This window comes from Myxocyprinus asiaticus, chromosome 13 (genome assembly GCF_019703515.2).
Source record: "Myxocyprinus asiaticus isolate MX2 ecotype Aquarium Trade chromosome 13, UBuf_Myxa_2, whole genome shotgun sequence".
NCBI lineage: Eukaryota > Metazoa > Chordata > Actinopteri > Cypriniformes > Catostomidae > Myxocyprinus > Myxocyprinus asiaticus.
The window spans coordinates 21719340-21736439 of NC_059356.1; the positions used below are offsets into that span (position 1 = coordinate 21719340).

Here is a 17100-nt window from a genome sequence, read left to right on the forward strand (position 1 = left end):
GCTCACTAGGTTTTGGAAAGAGAAGCACCAGCTTTCAAAATCATCAAGTCAAGAAATCTGTCAGATTCAAAAGATGGCTTAAATTACATCTTTAAATCAGGAGTTCTTGATGTCAATTTTCATGTGCAGATGGTTTAACTTGAACCTTTTGGCTCCGTGTCATCGTCTTTTGTCTTTTTTGATGTCTCGTATTGTGCTGAACTGTCACTCCTACAGCAGCTGGAGAGTTTGGTCTGGGAACGTTCAGGGAACAGCTTTGTCAGTTCCCATAGTGATGGTGGATACATGGTGTGGGCTGTCAGCAGCAGCAATCCCTGCACTCATGACCCTGTCTCTTCCACCATACCATATGGTGAGCCACAGCCCATGCCAATTACACACACTTCTTTCTTTCTTTCTTTCTTTCTTTCTTTCTTTCTCTCTCTCTTCTCTCTCTCTCTTTTTCTTTCTCTTTCTTTCTTTTCTGCATACAGATTGTTTTTGGCTGATTGATGTGCAATGTACTCTACTAGTCAAACGTTTGGACCCACCTATTCATTCTTAATTATTACTACTTTTCACATTTTAGAATAATAGTGAAGTCATCAGTCAACTGTGAAATAAAATGAAAGGAAGTATGAATAATCTGGGTTCGCAGAGAACCTGGAAATATCAGGGAATTTATTTATCTGTCTATTGATTGATTACAAATGAAGATTTTTAGAAGAATATTTCAGCTCTGTAGGTCCATACAATGCAAGTGAATGGATGCCAAAATTGAAACTCCAAAATCCACATAACGGCAACATAAAAGTACTCCAGACCACTCTGGTGGTTAAATCCATATCTTCTGAAGTGATATGATAGGTGTGGGTGAGAAACAGATAAATATTTATGTCCTTTTTCCTTCACTTTCTCCTTCTGTTTTTGGTTATTCACATTCTTCATGCATATCGCCCCCTACTGGGCAGGGATCATTCAGTTCAGTTCATTTTTGGGTGAACTATCCCTTTAATGTGGATAACATTGTCCATGTGATTTGTTTTATCTTGGAACAATTTAATGAAAATGTAACTAAACGAAACAAAATGTAAATAATTATTTTAATACAAATTGAAATAAATAAAACAAATTAAAATAATAATAAATAAAAACGAATTTTCTAAATTAATTTAAAACAAAATTAAATTAATCTGTGATATCCAGGGCTAGGAAAATCATGGAAATTTCATTTATCAATATAAATCTTGTGTAATTACGCTCAGTTCTAAAATATTTTATCGAGTGAAGTTGCTCTTTGTTAGCACACTCTATAAAATAAAAAATCATGGAAGAGTAATGGAAATTCATTGGTCAATAGGTCTGGGAAACTTGCAATTATATAGTGACCATAACATTTTAAACAAATCAAAACTATTTTATATTTTAGCTTCTTCAAAGTAGCCACCCTTTGCCTAGATTACAGCTCTGCACACTCTGGTCATTCAGTCAATCAACTTCATGAGGTGCATCCTGAGATGCCTTTTAAACAGTTAAAGTAGTTCCCATGTATGCTGAGATCTTGCTTTTCCTTCAGTATCTGGTCCAACTCATCCATTTTAAAAGTTTTACAATTAAAATTGACTTTTGTAAAGAAATTCATGTTCCTTCAGTTTGAGGTAATGAGAAACATGAATGTAGTTATATGTGTCCAAAGTTTTGATTGTTAGTGTAGTTATTGCAGTAGCCACAAACTCTTAGACGCCTGGTCACCCTGTAATGTGTGCTTAACTCACACAAAGTCAGGAAATGTTGTTCTATAGCAAAGCTTCAAGTCCATTTGACTTTTGTAATAGGCCATTAAAATCCTTCTCCAGACCTATTAAAGGGATCATAAACCTCACTTGCACTTTTCACTATTAGCCGATGGTTTGTTGACTCAATCTGTATGGGGTTCTACGGATATTTTCCAATTTTTAATGTCTGTGTACTATCTGCCAAGATTTTTAATGGTTTCTGTCCAACTCTTTCTCATGTTTTTCCCCCTCTGTTTTACTCGTCTCAGGCCCTTTTCCCTGCAAAGCCGTGAACAAGATATTGTGGAGGACAACAGAATCAGGGTTCGTGCCATAGTGTGTGAAAAATTAAATCCCTTAATCGCATGTTTCGGTTTTGCCTGTCTGACATAGGATCTCCTAATTTCTCTGCAGAGCTCCTCTAGTGCTGTTCAGTGGCGGTATGCCCAGAGCGAGCTATGGAGACAGACACTGCTTAACCATCCTCCAAGACCGCAACCACGTCACCCTAGACTTCACCTCCCGTGTCATAGACTTCTTCACCATTCACTGCACAGACAGAGATCAGGGTGAGCAGGCCATGCATGCGTGGGATGGGGTTGCCTGGTGGTTAAATACCTGGGGTGATAAACGAAAGGGGGTTCTCACTGTTTTTTTTTTTTTTTTTTTTTTTTTTCTTAAGTTAGTTGCTGGGAAAAGTCATGGACATTTCTATAGTGAATATAATTGTTTTGGGAACACTTTAGTTTAAGGATCAGAAATAAGACAGTAATTCATGACTAATAATTACTCTAGTAATTGAATAGTTATGGATTGTTTGACATTTATGAAGTATTTATAAAGATTTTATTGGCTGATTGTTTTTTAATTTATTTATTCTAGCTTTATAGTCCCTTTATATTTGCTTTTGTCAAGTCTTTTATTTGTATAGCGCTTTTCACAACATGCATCGTTTCAAAGCAGCTTTACAGGAAATCATGCATTAACAGAAAATGAAACCGTAATATCTATAAAGTCTTACAGTGATCATTGTGTAGTTTGATTAAATATGATTGTAAATTGTGTATAAAGTAATTATATTATATAGTAATTGTATTTAGAACTCCTGTGAGCATGCTGAAGGCGACTGTGGCAAGGAACACAAAACTCTATAAGATGTTGGTTAATGGAGAAAAATAACCTTGGGAGAAATCAGGCTCACTGTGGGGGCCAGTTCCCCTCTGGCTAAACAGCATGCATATAATGCCAATATTGGTTAATTATGTGCAGTGCAAGTCATGGTTTTAAATTTGTAAATTAAGTAAGAGTTAAGGTCCAGTGTTTTAAAAATAAAAATATTTTTTTTATGAACTGTTAGATTAGTGACTAATGTCTTTGAGGTCCATCCTGGATTAACTGCAGAAGTTCACATGGATGCATTTTCCTTTGTTAGTTGACTGATGTAGGCTTTTGTTGGCAATTAATTGATTGTCTATGTATTCCATTTTAAGAGTGTAGTACATCAATAGACAAAGGTGTTGCAGGAAGAGATAAATGATGAGGTGCATCGCAGGTTCGGTGGGGTCCATCCTAATTCCAAGGTTCAGGCAGTGGCATATGAAGTATCCGATGGCTTACATTTGGAGTTGGCATCAGTTCATCCTTGAAGTCAAAAGATTGAAGTGATGTCTGGCTAGCATTGGCTGTAGTTTGTTGTCATCTCTCAGTAACATGTAGCAGTGGAGTCCGACACCAAGCAGGAATGGAGCTGGATCTGGCAGGCTCTGGAAACCTCTCGATATGAATGAAGACATGGAAACAAATAGAATAATATTAGCGTAGATGCCATTCAATTTTATTCAGAGTTATAGATCATGATGGATGTTTCCGGTTCCGGCAGACCTAACTAAAGCAGCCTAATTATGAGTTGAAGGATAAATTAGGTGTATGCCTGGCTGAATAGATGAGTCTTTAGTCTAGACTTAAGCTGAGAGAGTGTGTCTGAGTCCCGAACAGTGTTAGGGAGACTATTCCATAGTTTAGGAGCCAAATATGAAAAGGATCTACCTCCTTTTGTGGATTTTGATATTCTTGGAATCATTAACAAGCCAGAATTTTGTGATCGTAATGTAGTTAAAAGAATTTTACAATTAATACGAAATTTAACAGGCAGCCAATGTAACGATGATAAAATTGGGCTAATATGATCATATTCCTTTGTTCTAGTCAGCACTCTGGCAGCTGCATTTTGAACCAATTGAAGTTTATTTATTGAACTTGCTGGACATCCTACCAGTAATGCATTACAATAATCTAGTCTTGAGATCATGAAGTCCAATTATTAGTCATTAATTACTGTCTAATTTCTGATCCCAAAACTAGTGTTACCATTTTTATTTATTTTTTATTTTTTTTAGTTTTGCTCTGCTCTAAAATGATTGTAATTACACATGATTGGAAAGGTAATGGGAAATTCATCAGTCAAAAATTGTCAGAACCCTGGCAAAAGGTTGTGGGTTCAAACCCCACAAGGGCCAAGCCATCACTGTTGTGCCCTTGAGCATGGCACTAGGTCCCAGGTTGCTCCAGGGACATTTTCCCTATTATAACTTTACTGTAAATCATTGATCATTTTTTTTTCTTCTGTTATATGGCAACTTTTGTTTCCTGTGCATGTACTTTTGTTGCAATTTTTTTTCTATCCTGTAGAATTTGATGACCCTTCAGCCCTTGTTGTTCTTTTGGAAGAAGAGCTGGTGGTGATTGACCTTCAGATGGCTGGGTGGCCCACAGTACCTGCTCCTTACCTGGCTCCTCTGCACTCCTCCGCCATCACCTGTTCATGCCACATCTCAAATGTGCCGCCCAAGCTGTGGGAGCGAGTGATCAATGCTGGCCAACAACAGTGTCCTCTGCAGAACTTTGAGGCGAGTGAATGGGTGCTCAAACTTCACAGGTGACCTGTAAGCAGGGCTTAAGTTGTGATTTTGTTGATGACTAAGATCTGGTGCTCTGGAGCCGTTTTCCGGAGTCCTATCTTATCTATTTTTAACTTGTCAGATCTCAACTTAATGCAAGGTAATGCAAGCAGATTCTGGAAAATGAACCCTGATGACAAAACCCCACCCAGAATGTGCACAAAGTAATGTGGAATGCATTTAAATATTGAAAATGATGTTAAACAGAGCTGAGAGTACTGCACTACATCACTTTTTTTTTCTTTTTTGGGGGGGGCGGGGGTCCAGAAAGTATTATCGAATTAACCATGAATATTCAAAAACATACGGTAATGTAAAACCTGGAAATATTTGGCAATTTTACGTTTGTGTTTTCCAGGCCTAGAAAAAGTCATTGAAATTTGTAAAGTGAATGTAAATTTTTCTAGTTATGCTCTGTTCTAAAATATTTTCTCGATATTGCTGTTTCAGTTGTTGTTTCAGATCTGTAGTGCTTTTCATGGGAGTTCTGCGGGTACAGATTACGTGTGGGTTGCAATATTTTTCCATTTTACTTGATTCTTATTTTAATCCATTTCAACAGGAAACTAAACAATGTTGGCTAATTACATATAACCTCTGTTATGTGTATAAAGTTATGAGAACATCATGAAACAAACACCACTCTTCATTTTAGGTTACTGTTTTATATAAATGAACCAATTTAATACTGTAAGCTCATACTGTATTTTTAGATTTAACAGCTCAGTGGTGTGACTTTCTGAAAGGGATTTTATTTAACGACTGTCAATAAAACATAATTCAGCATCAAAGTCCTTGTTATTTCATCAGTAAATTTAAAGATTTAAATGCCAGATGTTTTTTTTTTTTTCGTTAATGTGGTGACTCTGAGTGATGTTCTTTCTATATATTGTCACAGAATTGGCCGATATGTGGAGGGAAAAACTTAGCACCTGATCCAAAGCAGAAAGAACTGCTGTTAACTGGGTGAGTGTTTTTCTTTTTATTGCTGTGCTCCAATGTCTCATTGCAAATCATAGCAAATTAAACACGTTTAACCACTGCTTAGATGTTTATTAAAGGTCTAGATGAAACATCCTATAAGCCTTGTTGAATTGGATAACATTCTGTTTATTTAGATCAAATGTCAGGATGATGTATTTTGTTTTCATTGCTTTAGTCACGAGGATGGCACAGTGCGTTTTTGGGATGCGTCTGGAGTGTCGCTCAAACCACTTTACAAACTCGGCACGGCTAACATCTTTCAAACCGACTGTGACCACAACGACAGCCTGACCCAGGCCGGGGAGGAGGAATGGCCTCCTTTTAGAAAGGTCAGGGATTTATGGGAGATTTGTTCTCTGTTTTTCACCATTAAAACAAAGGGATAGTTCATCATAAAAATGAAAATTCTGTCATTATTTGCTCACTGTTATGTTGTTCCTAAACTGTATGACTTTCTGAAACACAAAAAGAGAAATTTATTATAATGTCCAAGCAGCTCTTTTCAGTTTAATGAAAGTCCATGGGGACCATGGACAGCTGTGATAACCATTCATTTTCATTATATTCTGCTAGATAACTCCTCTTTTGACACAACAGAGTCATATGGGTTTGGAATGACATGAGGGTGAGTAGTGAGTACATAGTCATTTTTGGCTGAACTATCCCTTCAAAAAGGGGAAGTGTGTGTAATTTCAATGCTTCAGCACTTAATTCTGTCCCAGTTCAAGGTGCAGAGACAATTATAAGTCATTAGTAGGTTGATTTCCCAGAATCTAATTATGTTTGGTGTTGCTAGGGTTGCAGAAATGAACCACGTCACCTGAATACTGGGTGAATGTTATTTTACTTGATTTTATTTTATGCTGCTGTTTTTTCTTTGACAAGGGCAGCTTTAGCTCGGCAAGTTTCTTAACCTCTCCCTTCTCCTCTTTTTGTTTTCCTAACCCACCTTTTCATCTGCTTCTGCTTCACAAGTGTAGTGCCGACTGAAGTCTGGCGTGTGGCCCATTTTAGCATATGGGATTCACACGGGATTCAATTCCTGTTGCACCTTAATTAAAATCAGACTGTCTGTCTAAGGGCTGAATTGCTTCGCTAGCATCTGATGAAGCACATTTCTGCTATGGATGACACTTCTGCATTGCCTGTTTTACTGATATTTTTTTTATTACCTTCATAACATGTACGTTTCTACCTTTTCTTTGTAGTTTGACCGCAGCTGTTTGGCTGGGAGCAGACATGTTGTTTAGGGTCAATGTGTCTAGAGGGGAAGGAAATATAGTCTTGTATTGTTCATATATTATATCGTTCAACACATGTATGTACGTGGAGATATACGAGCATGTGATGTTTTCTTTCTGTAAGGCTACGTACAGTGGTATATAATGTATGAAAATGTCTTTGCACTATATAAATATAAAAAAGTGGCATTTATTTAAAAGAAAGATAGCACAAGCACTCTTTTCAAGCAAAGCATTTTACTAAATGTTTAGGTTTGAAATGATACAATAGATATTATATCATACATTCACAAAACTGGCTCAGAATAATAAAGTTAGTTCTTAAAAAATATCTTGATCATAACTTGTTTGCAGATGCCACTTGATTTGATATTTTGTTATCTAATACAATGACAATCATACACTTTTATGTGGGACAAAAGTGTTCAAATTTAGTCTGTTGACAATAAAAGACCACTGATGTTATATTTGATAAAGAAGTGATGTTTTATTTTTCTTCTTTGGCAAGGTGTGGAAGGTTTGTTGTTTTTCTTAGTGACAGCAAGAATGTTCTTCATTGGCTCAGGTGTGTTTTTGTAACGTTAATTCCTCTTGAAGAGGATATTGCAGCTCTATGTTTGTGCAACCTCAAGAATCTATAAAAATATAATAACAAAGAATAACAATTTCTGTTTGCTTTTAATTTATTTCCAGGTGGGCTGTTTTGACCCGTATAGTGATGATCCCAGACTAGGAATCCAGAAGATCAGCCTCTGTAAATATAGCGGGAAACTGGTGGTGGCTGGCACTGCTGGACAAGTATGGTCACAACTTTTTTTTATTTTTATTATTGTTTTATTATTTTTTATGATTTATGCAAAAATATTTATTAGGGCTACCAATAGATTACCATATTCTGTTGCTATTGCAATTTTTTTTTTTTGGTGCATTCATTCATTCATTCATATATATATACAGGTGCTGGTCATATAATTAGAATATCATCAAAAAGTTGATTTATTTCACTAATTCCATTCAAAAAGTGAAACTTGTATATTATATTCATTCATTACACACAGACTGATATATTTCAAATGTTTCTTTCTTTTAATTTTGATGATTATAACTGACAACTAAGGAAAATCCCAAATTCAGTATCTCAGAAAATTAGAATATTACTTAAGACCAATACAAAGAAAGGATTTTTAGAAATCTTGGCCAACTGAAAAATATGAACATGAAAAGTATGAGCATGTACAGCACTCAATACTTAGTTGGGGCTCCTTTTGCCTGAATTACTGCAGCAATGCGGCGTGGCATGGAGTCGATCAGTCTGTGGCACTGCTCAGGTGTTATGAGAGCCCAGGTTGCTCTGATAGTGGCCTTCAGCTCTTCTGCATTGTTGGGTCTGGCATATCGCATCTTCCTCTTCACGATACCCCACAGATTTTCTATGGGGTTAAGGTCAGGCGAGTTTGCTGGCCAATTAAGAACAGGGATACCATGGTCCTTAAACCAGATACTGGTTGCTTTGGCACTGTGTGCAGGTGCCAAGTCCTGTTGGAAAATGAAATCTGCATCTCCATAAAGTTGGTCAGCAGCAGGAAGCATGAAGTGCTCTAAAACTTCCTGGTATACGGCTGCGTTGACCTTGGACCTCAGAAAACACAGTGGACCAACACCAGCAGATGACATGGCACCCCAAACCATCACTGACTGTGGAAACTTTACACTGGACCTCAAGCAACATGGATTGTGTGCCTCTCCTCTCTTCCTCCAGACTCTGGGACCCTGATTTCCAAAGGAAATGCAAAATTTACTTTCATCAGAGAACATAACTTTGGACCACTCAGCAGCAGTCCAGTCCTTTTTGTCTTTAGCCCAGGCGAGACGCTTCTGACGCTGTCTGTTGTTCAAGAGTGGCTTGACACAAGGAATGCGACAGCTGAAACCCATGTCTTGCATACGTCTGTGCGTAGTGGTTCTTGAAGCACTGACTCCAGCTGCAGTCCACTCTTTGTGAATCTCCCCCACATTTTTGAATGGGTTTTGTTTCACAATCCTCTCCAGGGTGCGGTTATCCCTATTGCTTGTACACTTTTTTTCTACCACATCTTTTCCTTCCCTTCGCCTCTCTATTAATGTGCTTGGACACAGAGCTCTGTGAACAGCCAGCCTCTTTTGCAATGACCTTTTGTGTCTTGCCCTCCTTGTGCAACGTGTCAATGGTCGTCTTTTGGACAACTGTCAAGTCAGCAGTCTTCCCCATGATTGTGTAGCGTACAGAACTAGACTGAGAGACCATTTAAAGGCCTTTGCAGGTGTTTTGAGTTAATTAGCTGATTAGAGTGTGGCACCAGGTGTCTTCAATATTGAACCTTTTCACAATATTCTAATTTTCTGAGATACTGAATTTGGGATTTTCCTTAGTTGTCAGTTATAATCATCAAAATTAAAAGAAAGAAACATTTGAAATATATCAGTCTGTGTGTAATGAATGAATATAATATACAAGTTTCTCTTTTTGAATGGAATTAGTGAAATAAATCAACTTTTTGATGATATTCTAATTATATGACCAGCACCTGTGTGTATATATATATATATATATATATATATATATATATATATATATATATATATATATATATATATATATATATAACCATTTTTTTTGCAATTCTAGTCTGCCAAAGTTCTGCTACATGGTGTGTATCTCTTATTGGTGATTAGTTCATGCTTGCTCAGATTTTAAAAACAATTCCACCATACAAAGCCTGCAAATTAGTCTTGTTAAAGTTTCATGTTGATTTATAACAATTTAGCTCTTAAGAAGGCCTTTTGCCATTATTTACTGGTGACTGAGAATCTCTGGGGGGTTGTGTATGTATTAAATACTACAAACTGACTTTAGGACACTGACAGAACAGAACATAATGGTTGTAATGTGAAATAAAAGTGTAAAAGCTTAACTGTGTTTTATTTAACAGCGCTGGATCTGTTTACTGTAATTGGTCACATTAACTTAGACAACCCTAGTATTTATAATTCATAATTTTTCTCAGAAAAATCAGTATTAGTAAAGCCATAACCATTGCTTTTGTTTACAGGTTATAGTTATGGTTCTTGGTGATGAGAAGTCTGATCACATGATTGATGTGGCCACAATGGATCTTCTCCAGGATCGGGAGGGTTTTACGTGGAAGGGTCATGACCGGCTGCCTCCTAAGAGCGGCTCTGTGGTGTTTGCTCCTGGATTCCAGCCAGTCGTCCTGGTGCAGTGCATGCCCCCCGCAGCCGTTACCGCGGTAACCCTGAATGCTGAGTGGAACCTCATTGCATTTGGCACCAGTCATGGCTTTGGCCTCTTTGACTACCATCGGCGAAGTCCAGTGCTGGCAAGGTAAATCAGGGGGCCATCTGAGGCTTTGTTACTTTGCCAAATTCTTGTTCAGGACCACTATTAATGCTGCATAATCTGCTTCGGCTTCAAAGAGATGAGTCCAGTTTGCCATGACGATATTAATATTATTTGAATGTGCATTTCCTTCAACAATTACAGTGCATGATAGCATTATATGATATCAATAAAAAACTGTTTTTTTTTTGTTTTGTTTTTGAGTGATTCAAAAAGGAATTTGAGGGTTATGCATTTACTGAGGTTTGTGTTTTTGCTGTAGGTGCACTCTGCACCCCAATGACTCTCTGGCTATGGAGGGCCCTCTCTCTCGAGTGAAGTCCCTAAAGAAATCCTTACGGCAGTCCTTCAGAAGAATCCGGAAGAGCAGAGTTTCAGGAAAGAAACGTGCTGTGGTTAATAGTCCCACCAGTAAAGTGAGTGCCGAGTTGGTATTCCCAGGCCTGGAAAAGTAATGAGAATCAATAATGTCATGGAAAAATCCTTGAAATATCTGTCGTGAACATAGGTTTTTCTAGTTTTTCCAAATTTGAGTGTGAGTTTGATTTTCTGCATGATTTCATTAATAAGAAAATCTTCTGGATTTCCTGATATTAAGGAATGAGAATCTTGTTGGTGTTTATTTTGTGTAAGATCCTTATCCTGCTTGCTTTAGGTGCAGGAGGCTAATGCACATCTGGCAGAGCATGATGCCGAGGTGACACCGGTTCAGAGACGAATTGAGCCCCGCTCTGTTGACGACTCGTTGTCTGGTGTGGTGCGCTGCCTCTGCTTCGCTGACACATTCCTCAGAGATGGTGAGAATAAACGAATTAACGGAAATTCTGCGAAATTCAGCTGAATGGATTTAAACTTGGTTCAGTAAATGTGTTCATCGCAGCTGAGAGTACGACACTTACTGGTAGCTCCTAACAAAACAATTTAATATAAACAAACACGCACGCATGTTTTGTAGAGTTGAGTGTAGAGTGATTTGTAGAGCTTTGTAAATGCAGATTTCTGTGAGCACAGATTACAAGCGGGCCTGATTATAAGATACTGATACTATGAAGAATGTTTATCACAAACTTTCAAATAATTAAATCCCTTTTTAGGGTTGAATAACTGATTAAAATAATGTATACTCATTTTTCATTTTGAGTGGCATTTGAAAATGGTTGAGCATGCAGTAACATTCTGTGATTGTGGTTCTTTGTTGTGGAAATTACCAAAAAAAAAAAAAAAAAAAAGTTATTAACCTCATTACTGATTTGAATAATTCAAGTAATTTCATTCTTGGTTGTAATATTTGGTTCCCACCAGGACCTTTTTATTCTGTCAGAATCAGACTGCATCAGAATGATGGTGAGTTTAGAGAGAAAAGAAATGTCCTTTTTTACTTGTGTGTAGTTTTTTCTGTTCTGTGTGAAATGTGTGGGCTGTCCCTGAAGACTCTGCTGATGTGGAAATAGTTTAAAACCTGATCGAGGGTGTTACACACTCACCCACGTTTGTGTTATTAAAGTAAGTAATTTATGCTGTTCCTGTATATTATGATGTCTGCATGGTCTGGGCCACATAAGCACAAAGCAGGCCTGCCTCATTTTTCTGCTGTGCAAATATATATGAGCTCTTAACTCAAATAGACTCTTCCACAATAGTGACTGAATCATTTTTGGAGAGAGGTGAATTCTCCAAGAGGGAATTTCTGAACAAAGTAGTATTGTTTTATCAGTGCAATATACTGTATTTAAATAATGCACAATAATGGGGGGGAAATATCTTTGCCTTTAAGCATGTGAGTGGTTTGTTATTGTAACTTTATAATATGTCAGGCCAGGTTAGTATTGTCTGAAACAGCTGTGCTGACTGAATAGGGGAAAAATAGAAAAGGTATTCACTCCAAACACATGGATGGTAGGGGTGGGCGATATGACCAAAAGCTTATATCATAGTGTGAATAATTGTATATCACAATAACACTATCATGATAAGAGTATATTTTTGTTCGAAATCGATACAAATTGGTTAATATTTTAAATAACCATATTGTAATGCCTATTTTTGGATAACCCAGTCAGTGAATTAAATACTTCCAAATACTTACAGTATATACTCTTATATAATTTTCTCTTTATTTGGAACTTGCCAATAGTCATAGTAAAAAAAAGAAAAAAAGAACTAAAATTTGTTTAAATTATTCTTACCATAATGCTAAATTTCACATTATGCCACATTTCAAACTGATATGTTGTTGACTTATTATTATTATTATTATTATTATTATAAACTTTCCTCCAGAAACTAAAGATCTTCCCAAAGCAATTCAACAAAGAAAATAATGCAGAAGTAAAAAAACTACAACAAACCCTTTTTGTAGAAAATATAAAAACATTATGTAAACACTTCTTGCATAAAATAAACAATAAATGAATATAAACACTTCTTGAAAAAAATAATAAAAAATGACCAAATTAATGCAAAGCGCATCTTTTGGATTTCATAATATTCTTTTGTATGCTTCATTTTGAGGAGGTAAAACAAATTGCTTGTATTACGAGTGATTATCGTCGCGCGAGAGTTTGCAGATTACATTTTTCTGCTCTGTGTTGGCTTTTATGAACCTACACCCAGTGCTGGGCGAATTACTTGTAAATTGTAATCAGATAATGATTACAAATTACATTTCAAATTCAGTCAGTAATGTAATCTCGTAGATTACATTTTGGGGTAATATAATCCAATTACTTTTGGATTACTTTCAACAGTTCTTTATTTTGTCACGTGCATTTGAGTAGGATAACGATTTTAACATAAAAGTTCAAAGATGAAAATGTTTTCTTTATTAATAACAAAAAGAGCCTCACAAAAAGAGCTCCTTATGACATTTTTAAAAAGTGCATTAAACAGTACATGAATGAAATAAACAATAAATCTAACAGCAATGACAGTGCATGGCCAAAGTTTATAATTCAAAATACTGGGACATCAAGTTAATTTTAAGTGCATACAACACTAGCAATTTTACGAACATCAACATGAAACAATCAGAAAATAAACAAAAAAAAGAGAATGATTAGGATGATCAGTAAAATATTACTTTACTATAAATTAATTTACTGCCGTTGCCTTGTTAATATGTAATCATGTAATCTATAAAGTAACTGTAGTCCGATTATGAGTATTTTAAATGTAATTTAATCAAATTACAATTACTTGATTTTGTAATCCAGATTACATGTAATCAGTTACTACCCCACACCTCAGATGTCGCACCTGTTTTAATAACAAGCCCCTCTTAATTTTCTTGACTTGTTTGGGAGTTATCCCGTTCTGTCAAGATGGTTTTTCCTGGGTCAAAAACGACTGAGCAATACGAGTGATCCCGCTCTGCGCTCTCCTGTGAATCTCGAGAAGCCTGCTTTAGCTGGACTCGCGCGCACTTGCGTGCTCCAGAAAAAGTGCAAGCGACACTCAAATGAAACACTGATGCAAAATATATATCGATTGACACTTTATATCATCACCACGATATATATCGCCGTATCACCCAGCTCTACTGGACGGAATATGTGGTGTTTTAAACCACCTGAATAGTTGTTGAAGAATGACCAATTTAAGTTCTTACTATTCTGATGCACCCACATCAGCTCAATTCCCATACTACTACTTGACCATTGATGAAGTACTAATGTAGGTAGGCAGATGTAAAGTATAATTACATTCCCAAACAGGTTTGAGAAACACTTGTATAAAGGTTTATGATCTAGGCTCTCAGTTTAACATGCTGTGCTCACCATGGCTGCCACTTGATCAGATCAGTTTTTTTCCTCCTCTTGGTTTCTCAGGAACACACCATGGTCCTACCATGTGGGCTGGCACAAACTCTGGCTCGGTTTACGCATATGCTCTGGACGTCCCCTCTCAAGAGAAGTTCTCGGAGCAGAGCGTGGAGGCCCTGCTGGGGAAGGAGATCCAGCTGATGCACAGAGCTCCAGTGGTGTCCATCGCTGTGCTGGATGGTAGAGGGAACCCTCTACCTGAGCCGTATGAAGTCTCGAGAGATCTGGCCAAAGCACCAGACATGCAGGGCAGCCACTCTGTTCTTATTACTTCTGAGGAGCAGTTTAAGGTGGGGACATGAACTGGTTATGGTGGATTTATATTTAAAAAATTTCCAGGTTCTTTGAACAACATTTTTGGCATGCTGTTGATTGCCACAGAAAATAATTTTGAGCATTAGTGTAAAAAAAAATGTTTTATGTGGGGCAAGGAATAAACATTAAAATACACACTCAAAAGAAGAGCAAAAAGACTTTGACATTACACATGTTAATATGAGACTAATTAAAAAAAAAAAAAAAATGCTTACCAACCTGCAAAAGGGGACATGAAGTCGTTAGAGGAATATTCCGGGTTCAGTACAAGCTAAGCTCAATTTACAGCATTTGTGGCTTAATGTTGATTACTACAAAAATAAATTCTTGACTCGTCCCTCCTTTAAAAAAAAAAAAAGAAGAAAAAAAAAGAAAAATTGAGGTTACAGTGAGGCACTTACAATGGAAGTGAATGGGGCCAATTCTTGGAGTGTTTAAAGGCAGAAATGTGAAGCTTATAATTTTATAAAATTAATTCTGTTAAAACTTGTTTTATTTGAGCTGTAAAGTTGTTTAAACTGTTGTTTTTACGGTTATTTTAGAGTTTATGGCATTATGCTGTCATGGCAACAAAGTTGTAAAATGTAGTTGAATACAATACTTCACACAGAAAAGGTTAGTAAGCGATTTTATCACACTAATATAATGTAAACATGCATAATGTTACATCTTGTGGCTATACTTTTGAAACATTTGAACATTTATGGACTGGCCCCATTCACTTCCATTGTAAGTGCCTCACTGTAATCCAGATTATTATTTTTTTTTTTACGAGATCGGGACAAGTCGAAATAAATAACATTAATAACATAACATTATGCCATAAATGCAGTCAATTGAGCATAACTTCTATTGAACCTGGAATATTCCTTTAGATGCAAAGTGCTGTTTATGTTGAGAGAAGTCTACCCACAGGAATTACACTAGTAACACAACTTCATCCTCCAGTAGTGTTGCTGCTAAAAGGACAATTAAGATTATTTTACAGCTCAAATAATACACGTATGTATGGAAGAATTAATATAGGTGCATTATAAAATGCAAGCTGAACATTTCTGCTTTTAAATTGTTTGAAACTGTTTGCCCCAGAGACTTCTATTGCCAAATTCCATTACTGTACACTTGTTTTTCCTTTTGTTTTTAAAAGCAGGGATTGTGTATTATTTTCTGTGGTAACACTAATCAGCATGCCACATGCTTTTTAATTAAATGAATGTTCTAGATTTAAAACAAAGACTTTACTGAACATGCTTAATCTTCATGCTTTAAAACAAATGCAACATCATTCTTTTTGCAAACTATAGGTTTTCATGCTGCCTAAGGTAAACGCAAAGACCAAGTTCAAGTTGACCGCCCATGAAGGCTGTCGAGTACGGAAGGTGGCACTGTCAAACTTCACCAGCGTAACCTCTGAGGACTACTCTGAGAACACTCTAGTGTGCCTCACAAACCTCGGTGACATCCACGTGTTTAGTGTGCCAGCACTGAGACCGCAAGTACGCTACGACTGCATCCGTAAAGAAGACATCAGTGGCATTGCCTCCTGTGTGTTCACCAAGACTGGACAAGGTTAGTAGACCGTGTGTTCTCAAACGATGTGTTCCTAAATCATTTCCAGCTCTGAGCTCCTAAAGTCAAGGAAATTCAGTCATGGTATCTTCAATGTTTTCAGGATTCTACTTGATCTCGCCGTCGGAGTATGAGCGGTTCTCGCTGTCGGCTCGTGTGATCACAGAGCCACTATGCCAGGTGGATGTGGAGCGACCTCATGACCTTTCTGAACACAGGTACTTAACATGAGACTGATTCCACTATTTTCAGTTTAAGGTCGAAGTGTGTAATTTCTGTGCCTCTGGTGGCATCAAATGGATTAGAAAAAAAAAAGTGATTGTTTCCAAATATATGGAAGCTCACAAAGGCCATAAAGTAACTTTTGATCTTGAGAAATCAAGAGAGAAAAATAATCATAATGCATATACATGGCCTCTGTGGGCTTCTGTATGCTTGGGTTTGGAAACAGTGATGCTAAGGCAAGCATCAATAATACTATTGCTCATACTAAGGGTTGGGGATTTGAACAAACATTAAAATATCATAGAGACATGGGGATGGCAGGGCTGCAGACTGTGACTAAAATGGTCGCAAATGCAACAAAAAAATAAATAATTGTAACAATAATGGAATATCTGATTAGCAAACAAATGACTCTTGTTTACCTGGGTCATTTTAATGAATCAACCGAAAAATTTTTTTGTAATTAATCATGCCCCCGATAAAAGATTCGTAATAATGAATGTTCTTACCATTGGAGCTATTCAAGCTTGAGGTACCACCTTGGTGCAGTAGGGGGCAGTCAGCACCAGCTGTAATAGCAACACACCGAGCAGGCAGCACAGCCTTCCACAGATGCTCTTTTGCACTCAAAAACAACTAGGCTGAGCACAAAAACATTAATGGATCTCGAGATGCTTTTTTAATATTTCAAACAACTTTTAACAGGACACAGTGTTTTAAAAACACAGCGCTTATGACTAGAGACGCTGAAAACTAACGCAATGCAACCAAAATGAGATACTCCAAAAGTACATAGATTACAAAGACCAACAATTAAAAACAGTGCAGACAGAAGTA

General features: G+C 36.9%; 1 protein-coding gene across 3 annotated transcripts in view; it reads left to right on the forward strand.

Annotated features, from left to right (window-relative positions):
* The window catches only part of llgl1 (LLGL scribble cell polarity complex component 1), a 71401-nt gene that overhangs the window by 48805 nt on the left and 5496 nt on the right, over positions 1-17100 (forward strand). For 2 of the 3 annotated variants that reach the window (XM_051715365.1, XM_051715364.1), the window contains exons 7-19: positions 217-352; positions 2024-2078; positions 2169-2323; positions 4443-4660; positions 5610-5677; positions 5871-6024; positions 7630-7734; positions 10026-10318; positions 10596-10749; positions 10989-11130; positions 14161-14444; positions 15774-16038; positions 16142-16256. In XM_051715365.1, coding sequence (XP_051571325.1) covers positions 217-352; positions 2024-2078; positions 2169-2323; positions 4443-4660; positions 5610-5677; positions 5871-6024; positions 7630-7734; positions 10026-10318; positions 10596-10749; positions 10989-11130; positions 14161-14444; positions 15774-16038; positions 16142-16256 — 2144 coding nt within the window. The remainder of the gene's footprint in view (positions 1-216; positions 353-2023; positions 2079-2168; positions 2324-4442; positions 4661-5609; positions 5678-5870; positions 6025-7629; positions 7735-10025; positions 10319-10595; positions 10750-10988; positions 11131-14160; positions 14445-15773; positions 16039-16141; positions 16257-17100) is intronic. The other variant, XM_051715366.1, reaches the window with a different exon arrangement.